At 48.4% G+C, this 10,008-nt stretch overlaps 1 protein-coding gene across 1 annotated transcript; it reads left to right on the top strand.

The window, feature by feature from the left end:
• Positions 1–2,095: 2,095 nt before the first annotated feature.
• Ccdc201 (coiled-coil domain containing 201) lies at positions 2,096–7,460 on the top strand. The gene is made up of 4 exons (XM_050140761.1): positions 2,096–2,163; positions 4,158–4,592; positions 5,867–6,079; positions 7,285–7,460. The coding sequence occupies exons 1-3, from the start codon at positions 2,143–2,145 to the stop codon at positions 6,041–6,043; spliced, it is 633 nt and encodes a 210-aa protein (XP_049996718.1). The 5' UTR covers positions 2,096–2,142; the 3' UTR covers positions 6,044–6,079; positions 7,285–7,460.
• The last annotated feature ends 2,548 nt before the right edge of the window (positions 7,461–10,008 follow it).

Below are 10,008 nucleotides of genomic sequence, written 5' to 3'. Positions count from 1 at the left end.
ATGAGGGAAGGGGTCAGAGAGTGGGGTGGGGTGTGCTGCTGAAACGGTAGGGAACTCAGCACCAAGTTAAGACCCTGGGGTATCTGAGGCTGGCATGTGCTTTCCGCCCTCACGATTCTGGGTGTGTGCTGGGCCATCACTGCTTCTCTGAGCTTTGTCACTAAGATGTACAGTGTTTCTGTGGATATCTCCTCCCTCAGGGAAACAAGGGGGCCCACGAGAGCTTTTCCAGCCTTGAAACCCCTACAGTTGCAGACAGCTGTGGGGCATCACATGGACTCAGCACCTGGCCCGTGGGCAGGGACAGAGCTGAGGCTGTGGTGCACACACCCACCAAGCAGGCTCACTTGGGGACCGCCCTCTACAAGAGAGACCAAGATCCCTCAAGACAGGTCTTCCTAGGACTTCAGAGAGCAAGACGGTAAGATGGGAGATGGTAGAGACTAGCGGGCTAATCTGCCACAGGTGTCAGCTCTGCGTGGTGCTGGAGAGCGCTATCTTGCTGGTGGGGCTCTGGAGGTGTAGCCCTCTGGGGGTACAAGTTGTCATTAATGTGCTGTACGTCTCAAAGTATGCCTGACTTGGAACCAGCAATCCTACTTGCTCGAATGTGCCACGGGCAGAGCTGCCTCTTAGTTCTGTGGGGTATTATTTTTAAGTGCCCAACTAGATGGCATTCACAGCCGGAAAAGACACAGACGGAGAAAATTAGGATACATCTAAAGAAGGAATCCTTTGTAGTCATTTGTGTGTGAAAGTGTGGGCAGGTACATATTTGTTCCTGTACATACGCACATATAGATAAACGTGTACACTATAGACAGGATCCCTATTTGTCAATTGAGAAAGGTTATAGAATAGACATATAATGTGCTACCATATAAAAAGTAGATATCTAATCACATATTCCCAAAGATTCAAGCCCAGTCTTTGATCTCAGCACCAGGGAGTTCCAGGCTAGCCAAGGATACATAGTGAGACACTGTTTAAAAAACAAACAAAAAACCTAAACAATAAAAAAAGATAGCTTAATCAAAAGAGTAATATCTAGGGTACTGGGAGGCAGGAGGTAAACTGAAAATAGTTGGTTAGGCCCAGTGACACCTGTTGTCTTAGCTCCTCAGGGACTAAAGGGTGAGTTGATCTTAGGAGTTCAAGGCGAGTCTGGGAAACATGAAAACCACCTTCTATTTCTGTCCCTCTCTGGCTCCACCATGCTGAGACTTACAAGCGTGCCTACCCATTTTGAAGACCCGCATCTTATTTTCACGCAAAGTCCCTCTCCAGGATGTTATAATCCCTTTGGGAGCCCAGTGCTGGTGCAGGCTGGAACTGACTCAGTTGCCTCCTGGCTCCACCCACTGTCACCTTCTGGGAGTCTTTAGAAACCTGGTTATGAGAGCCAGGCTGATCATCAATTTAACCAGGGATTTGGCTGGCCCAGTGCTCTGGGCTCTAGCAACTCCAGTCTGAGAGCCACTGAAGGGAGGAATCCTGTGCCACAGACCTGCTTAAGATTCTAGTGCTTTCCAGGACCAGTGGTGGGTAATGGCACTCGCCTTTAATCCTAGCACTTGGGAGGAAGAGGCAGGTGGACTCTGTGAGATTGAGGCCAACTTGGTCTAGGACAGGCTCCAAAGCTACAGAGAAACCCTGTTTTGAAAAACCAAAAAGAAAAAGAGAGAGAGAGAGAGAGAGAGAGAGAGAGAGAGAAAAGAAAAAGGAAGAAAAGAAAGAAAGTAAGGAAGACAGAAAGAAAGAAAGAAAGAAAGAAAGAAAGAAAGAAAGAAAGAAAGAAAGAAAGAAAGAAAGGAAGAAAGAAAGAACGAACGAACAGTGGCAGTGGCGCTCAGTGTGTCTGAATGCAGAAGTAACTTTGATTAGGTGACTGGACAGTCCTTCGTTGCGAGAATACAGCGGCATTCTAAACTGCACGCGTGGAGAAACCAGCCAGGTGAACACCCTCAGGTAGTGAGCACGCCCCGCCCCCAACCCTGCGCTGCCACGTGCTCATTAGGTGTTCACACTTGCACCTGTCCATGCCTGAGGGGGAACTCCTGCGGGGCGTATTTCCAAGCACTCTTGTTCTGAGGGCCAGGCGCTGTAACTGCCCAAGGACACCCTTTTCAGAGGGAAGGCTGGATGGAGTTGGACACAGCACAGGTAGGTATTGAGAGGGATGTATCTGGGAGTAGGAAGGAGTAGCGTGTGATGTGTGGGGGAGAATTCTGGCAGAAAGTAGTCCTGCAGATTGCTCTTAGGCTGCCTGCCAGTTAGGACCCAAGGAGTTCCTAGCCTGTGAGAAACTGTCCTAGACCCTGGATGTGCTGTGTGTTAGATGGGTCATGGCTCAGTGGCCTGGCCTGGAACCCGGGTACCACACACCTTAGGCAGCTCTGGACTTCTTGCTAGTTCCTCCTAGGTAGGGTCAGACCAGAGTTTTCCCAGCTTGATGCCGAAGACTCAGGAACATTCCTGACCTCTTTGTAGTAGAGAATCTGGGTTCCTAAATTATATAGTATTGCTCCGCCTAAGGAGTGTCAAAGTTATTTTCTAAAAAAAGAAAAGAAAAGAGAAAAGAAAGAAACAAAACTGCAAGATAGTGGTGGCACACACCTTTAATCCCAGCACTCAGGAGGCCAAGGCAGGTAGATCTCTGAGTTTGATGCCAGCCTGGTCTACAGAGTGAGTTCCAGGACAGTTAGGGCTACACAGAGAAACCCTGTCTTGGAAAAGAAAAGCAAAATAAAATTATAACATTTACTTTTGGAATATTTCAGTCCCCCTACCCCCAAGTAGCAATGGCTTCCTTAACAGTTTGGGGCTGTCACAACCTGCAGTGGACACTGTTCCTCTCCTTGCTTCATAAAGGTGGAGTAAAGCAAGAAGGACAACAGTCACAACTCTCAAAGTGACCTCAGTCAGTGCACGGTTGTGCTGCCTGCTTGAATTTGTCTAAAGCCCTAAGAAATACAGAAAACACCAACCAACAGAGCACGAGTTACTGCCCGGTGATTTCACGGGGTTGGCACGGGAAGGAGGCTCGCCCTGTGGTGGGTGAACACAGATGTGTTTAATTCCAGGTGATCAGTTCCAGGACCCTCCTCAGATTCCAGCATCCACTGACGTTCAGGTTCCTCACATCAAACACGACAGTGTCTGCGCAGAACCTAGGCACACCTTGCTTTCGCATACAGTGTGGAATTTACTGCTGGGCTGTGTTGTGTTTGGAATAACCATGAGCAAAACCCCGTATGCTCTCATGCATGCTGCTGTTACTTTGAAAATTGCCGAAATCAGACAGTTTTTTTTTTTCTTGAGCATTTTCCACCGGTACTCAGTTAAATCCACTGATGCGGGGCCTGCGGATATGAAGGCTTTTGCATCCGTCATTGGTCCCTAAGACAAGGGGTATGCATGCAGGAGCATTGTTGGTTTAATCTAGGCTTTATCTTGGAGGAGAAATGTCATCAAGATGGCTGGGTTGGGAATATTATAGCTAAACACAGCATGTCCCATCAGCTACGGCAGTGGATCTTGGTCTTCCTAATGCTGTGACCCTTCAACACAGTTCCCCATGTTGTGGTGACCCCCCAACCAGACGATTATTTTTCTGTTGCTACATTCTAACTGTAATTTTGCTATGGTTATGAATCGTACTCTAAACATCTGTGTTTCCTGACAGTCTTGGGCTCCTGTGAAAGGGTCATTTGATTCAAAATGGTGGAGAACCTCTGAACTAGAGCCACCTGCCCAGCTGGCTTCATCGTTTGTCAAAACATATTGTCTTTTTAATTCTTCCTATGTCCCGAGTCTGTTAAATGTTTCACTGGTAACATTTAGCTGTTTTCCCTGTGGGAAAGGCAGTTTCCTGGGACATTCTCTGTGCTTCAGTCCCGTCCTTGAGACCCGTCTCCAGCTGCGGCTCACTGCGCTCTCATTAACTATCCATGGACAGGTACAGGGGAGTGGAAATGTCCCATCATGCATGCCGTTTGATCTCCAGCCATGGGCGCAGACCCTCAGTGTTTCATGTTTCCTTCTCTGTGGCCTCCAGATAGGTGTCTCTGGGCGGTTGTCCTTGGATAAGAGTGTACTATGTCTTCACGAAGCATGCCGCAACTGTCTAGGACCCATATTGTGTTCTTTGTCTCTAGGTTCCGGAGTTAAGCTCCTATCTAGCAACAAACAGGCCCGGCTTGAAGAACCCTGTCATGCACAACACTCCTCAGGTGGCTATGGGCTGGAGTCCAAGGCCCCCAGGGAGGAACGTCCAACACCACTGGACCTTGACATCTGAAGACTCTGACGAGGATCTTGGGTCCCAGCTGGCAGGGTCCATTCCCACAGCCACCTTCAGAAAAAAGAGGCTTTCGACTGTCGAGGACCTGGAGAATTCCAGTGAGCAGGCGGAGCCCCAACCAGACCCTTTAGCTGCAGAGGAAGAACCACGCACGTCAGCCTCCTTGAACAAGGAGTGTCAGGAGACAGAGGCCCTGCAGGACATGAGCTGGCCAAAGAACCCGAGGATGCCTGGAATTTCAGACAGCCCCTGGCAGAGAAGACGAGACCTAAAGAAGCGGGCAGCTGCAGTAGGTCTCCTGCCTCCCGCCCCAGCCCTGTCCCTAGGGACTCTAGGTCCCTGTATGATTCCCAGCTGTGGTATGGAGGGGGCATTTACCCTCCATCACTCAGGTTCCTCTGGCCCCAAGCATGGAGCTGTGCACAGTGTACCCACCTCTGCACATGAGGTCACAAGGCCTTCCAGCTTTCTGACACCCGATTCTCAGATATCTCAAGACAGCTTTTTGTTCAGAAGGGAGGCTTTGCCTGAGGACACCATGACTTCCTGGCGCTGGTCTCTGCAAACCTAGTCCTCAGAGCAGGCTCTGGCTGTTCTTTGTCCCAGGTCTCTAACTCATGGGCATCTAGGTGCTATGAGTGTCTGTCTCCAGTACTGAGGGTTCAGTAGAGAAGCTGTTGACAGGAATTGTCTTTACTGCACTTTGATCTGTGCCTAGAACACAGCAGGATGCTGTTACTGCCTGGGAGGGTCCTGAGATTTCTGGGCCTGGCTGAGCTGCCTCAATCCCTTCCCTTGCCACAGTACTGGGACAGAGATGGCTCAGTCTCACACAGTAGGAGCACAAGCCACACCTAACCCTTGCTCTGAGGTGCTTCTGCCTCTCTAGATGCCAGGGCCAGTCTTTACCAGAGCCCTGGTGATTAAGTGACCACCAGGGAAGCATCCTGGCAAGAGTAGAGGCCAAAGCAGACGGAGCATTAAGGACATGTATCTTTAGGTCAGGTGTGGGGAAAGCTGTAACCACAACAGTGCAAGTCAGAGGCAGGAGGCCAGCCTAGGCTACATCAGGGAGACCATCTCAGCAAACACATGCTATCTGCCAGTTTCCATCCCCTGTCCACAGATCCCACTTCCAAACTCTCACCGCTGGAAGCCTGCAGTATGATGAGAGTGCTGTATAGGGAAGCTCTGGAGGAATTTTCTTCCAACTCATTTCTCCCCTGTATCCCTCCTGAGGATGCTAACCTCTAGGGTAGCAATATCAGTACAGCCAGCCACTTTCAAGGGCCCCTGCCTTCTCCCCACCGTCTGCAGATTTTAGACTATCACTCTGATAAACTTCAGGTGCTGACCTCCTCTGAGACTGAAAGCCTAGGTCTGGGACCTATACTTGGGGGAACACACAGAAGCCAGGGAGGGAAAGCTCTGTGGGTTTGGCTGCTGTCTTAGACCTGGACGAGGGTCCCAGGCCTGCTGGCACTTTTTTTCCTCAAGTGCATTGTTCATGTTGGTTACCAATAATGTTGTCTGTCAGCAGATTGTTGTCTGTCTTCTACACAGATGCAACGCTTGCAGCAATGGGAGGCCCAGATGCTTCTGGAAATTGAAGAGGCGGTCCATCATGAGCTTACCATCCAAGATGGGACCCTTAGCATGGAGTTTCCTGACCAAACCCAGGGGCCACTTAGCTTTGGCACAGTCAGTGTAGAAGCCCAGGACCCTGCCACCTTGGAATAATTGGATTATCTGCACCACACACCACAGCTGGCCCAGGTGGGTAAGGTGGGAACAGACCTTGTTACCCAAACTGTAAGGTGGGGAAGAATTGCCTAGGCCTGGGAGAGGTTGAAGGGCACATCAAGGGACAGAGCTGGCAGTTTGAAAGAGAATGAACTTCTTCATGTTCTTGAAAAGGTCACTGGGCTTGATTGAACCCTGTGACCTCTAGTGCCTGGCTGTGACCTCAGGGACAATTGCTCTGCTCCTCTGACCCTTGTTTTCCTTATCTGAAAACTGACAAAAAAAAACGTATCAGGTGCAATACAAAGCATATGGACCCAGCTGTGGCTAGCCTGGCTCCCTCTGCCCTGGGAAAGCCCTGTGCACTGGGGACTTCCTGATTCTCTGGGCTGAGTTCACTCAAGCTTCGGTGAGGCGGGACCAGAAGGAAATGGGCCATGGAGTTCTGAAATACTAGGCCAAGTGCAAGTGTGGTTGGGCTCAAGTTCCGACCTTGCCCTGGGAATTCAGCTAGGCCCAATGGTAGAGAAGACAGGCAGAGAGAGGGCAAGGTCACCTTCTGGGTGGGATTAGGGATGATACAGATGGAGAAAGGGGGTTGGTGTGTGTCCCCTGAGGATGGAAGAAACAGAAAGAGTACAGTTTAGGATTTGGGTTTTAATTTCCTCAGAAATGGATGGGATTGATTTCCCACTGGTCTTCAGGGGAGCATGGTTAGAAAGGTCCGATTTCTAGACACCTGGAGAGCTGCAGCTGCTGCTCAAGGCCATGCTGTGGGCGGGGCCAGGGGAATAAAGCTAGCCCTGTGGTAGCCTGGGTAGTTGCTTCCCTTGCCCAGTTTCTCCCCATGTCCAAACTGATGGATATATCTCCAGGTGATGTAAGGAGGAGACACTAGATGGCCACCCTTGGAGCTTCAGTTAACACCAGACTGCCTCCAAGTACTCTTGGGCTGGCCTCTTCATGTAGACATGCTGTGGCCACTTAAACGTAGAGATCGATTTTATTCTTGGATGTTTGGTGTTTCCTTGCTAAAAACAGACATGTTTCTAGTCCTAGTGTAGTCTACTCCGCTTTCTGCCTGTCCTGTCCACAGTGGCTGCAGATAAACAGTTAACACGATAGTGAAATGTTTTAAAAGGAGAAAGCAATGATACAAAAGTAGGGTCAAGGTGTATGTGGGGTCCACGGCCTTCTGCTTGCAGCCACAGGTAACAGGTTGCACTGTCTGCTTTCAGGAGGAGGCCAGTCACTGCAGCTATGGCAGGAACTTCGGATTCCGTGTGATGTTCTCTCTGAGTTGTAATTTATTTTATACTTAAACATCTGCATATTTTCGAGCCACTTCCTATTAAAATAATTCTCTATTTTCGTTTGTGTAATTATCTGGTTATAAAAATCAGTCGAGAGAGTGTCAGGGCTTTATTAATTTTTTCAAATAAGACAGAATGCTATTTTTAGACCTGATGAGAACTGTGTAACAGAGATAGAGATGAACGCATCAGAGAAAAGTCCTTCCAATCTTCGTTATTAAAAATAAACTCTTTGCATGAGAACTATTTCCAAAGTTTGTGCTTGAATGCAAATCAATTCCTATGTGTAGCCAAGAGAATTCTATTTCAACCTCACTTCTCAAAGACTGAAATTCAAACACAGAATGAGTTCAGGGAAGCAGTTTGAGGAAATGTGTTCTTAAAAGAAAGAATTGCAGGCCTTGGGGGAAGGACTTAGGTAATTTCTGGACATTTATGTTAGTTTTCTGGATTACGGTGTATTTGCCTGGTTAGAGCATACTTTACACTTTACTAACAAACACTCAGCTGAAGGCATTAGAATGTCATTCTTGGGGCTGGTAAGATGGCTCGGTGAGGTAAGGGGGCTTGCTTACCATGTCTGCCAGCCTGAGTTTGGTCCTTGGAATCCATACAGTAGGAGAGAACTGACTCTTACACATTGTCCTCTGACCTAAAATACCCGCTCATGTTCTCACATACAAACAAAACAAAATGTAAAAAAATTATGTAAAACATGCCAGTTGGGAGGACGCTTCACCAACCGGGGAGTATAAGTCGTCCACACTCATCTGCAGCAAGGTACTGATGGGCAATTCAGATAATGCAAGGTCCCTTTTGGACTCTGATACTTGCTGTGCAAACAGCAGAATTCCCTAGTTAGCAATCCCGTGATAACTGATGACTCGTGGTCCTTGGTGATGTGGTCAACATGGTTGCTTAGAGATAAGCATGGATTATTTGAGTATGCAAGACCATGTTTGGGAAACAGCAGTCCTAAAACTTACAAGAAAAAAATAGAAATAGTCTGCTTCCTGGCAGCTCCAATTTGCAACGTCCCCAGTCTCTGAGAGGATTTTCCCTCTAGCTAATCTTTTGCAGTTACACTTGTCTGCACACAGTGCCTCAACACTGGCACCCATTTCTCATGGAGTATGGTTGGGGAACAAATTTCCAATCCTATGACATGCCTGTCTTGAGTTTGAGTTACCTCATGTTCTGACTAGAAATCATGGGTCGACATAGGGCTTCCTGCTGCACTGCCATTTCCCACGGCTACAGGATGAGTGACCTGGAGCACAGAGACTCACAAGCACGCCCCTTTACCATGGCCCTGCTCTGGGGTCCCAGAGTGAGACTGAGGTCATTTCTTACCTACAATAGACAGAAGTCTACCCCCAAGTTTGTTCAAATTGGCTGATTCTGTTCCTTTGGGTTACCAATAACTGGCTGGGGTCTTTCTGTTGTACTCAGAATTGTGGGTAGACAAAGGAAAGTGCCTTTGTTATGGGCAGGCAACCAGCCAGCTCCAAAACAAGGACTATTGCTCCAGGCTCTAGAAGTCAGAGGCCATTTTTCATGCCCTGGGGTTATAGGTTTATTGCTATGGCTGTTGTCATTAGCACTGGCTGGCAGTGGCAGCCACAGGAGTGCCCCCTAGTCTGGCAGCTTTCAAGCAGGACTTGGAGGCTGGGACCCTCAGGCAGACAGGAGCAAGCATTGTAACTTCCTGAGCTCTGTGGGTGGTGGAGTGAAGACAGTCTTGCTCTCTGTGGATGATAATCCCGTTTTCAAGAGGCTGGGATATCAGGGCAGAGTCTAACAACTTAGAATTAGGTCCTCAAAGTCTATCCAAGGGAATCTAAAATTTAAAAGATGTCCTATTTTCAAAACCACCTACATGAACATTGAGAGTGATGTAACTGGTCCACAGTACTGAAGGCCATCTTAGCCCCTGCTAAGGGAGAGCAGAGCTTTCCAATCTGCTCCCCTGTAGTCGTGGGTCTGAGGTCTTGTTCCCTTGCTGGATGTCAGAAGAGAGATGCTCTGCTCCACGATACTGACCGTCTTCCTCTTCCTAGTCATGCAGCTAGCTAACCTTCTGAGTCAGTGGTTCTCAACCTTCCTAACGCTGCAACTCCTTCATGCAGTTCCTCGTGTTGTGGTGACCCGCCCCCCAACAATGAAATGATTTTCGTTGCTGTTTCATAACTGTGATTCTGCTGTTATGAATTGTAATGTAAATATTTTTGGAGTTAGGGCCTTGTCAAAGTGGTCATGGCCCTCAGATTGAGAACCACTGCTTTAAGCCATTAATGACTGTCATCCTTAAGATCCCTTCAGCTTCTGCTGCCAACAAGACAGTTTTCTGCTCTCAGGAAACATGGAAGGCCCGTGTATCGGATCATAAACCCTTGGCACAATTAGGAGTGATACCATTACAAGTGATGACAATGGGATCTTGGTGGAGAGACATCTTAGGATTTTGTCTACCACAACGTATTCCCAGCTGTGCACCAACATCAACAGCACAGTGAAAGGCTAGAAGGGGTCGGGGAACCACTAGGATTGGTAGAATAGCTAGTCATTGCTAAAACCCTGGAGTGGTTTTACCATACAAAAAAGAATCAACACCCTGTGGTCCCTGTGACATTTTACAGAGTGAAGACT

The sequence above is a fragment of the Alexandromys fortis genome, unplaced genomic scaffold (genome assembly GCF_014885135.2).
Source record: "Alexandromys fortis isolate MF-2015 unplaced genomic scaffold, M_Fortis_MF-2015_v1.1 scaffold_7, whole genome shotgun sequence".
Taxonomy (NCBI): Eukaryota; Metazoa; Chordata; class Mammalia; order Rodentia; family Cricetidae; genus Alexandromys; species Alexandromys fortis.
The sequence above is the reverse complement of the archived record's forward strand: the minus strand, read 5'-3'. Positions and strand labels throughout refer to the sequence as shown.

Excerpts from the sequence above, each read along its gene's own strand:
- Ccdc201 (XM_050140761.1), top strand. The coding sequence starts at position 2,143 with ATGGAGTTGGACACAGCACAG. Across the intron at positions 2,164-4,157 it reads TGGAGTTGGACACAGCACAG|GTTCCGGAGTTAAGCTCCTA; the intron begins GTAGGTATTGAG and ends CTTTGTCTCTAG. Across the intron at positions 4,593-5,866 it reads TAAAGAAGCGGGCAGCTGCA|ATGCAACGCTTGCAGCAATG; the intron begins GTAGGTCTCCTG and ends TCTTCTACACAG.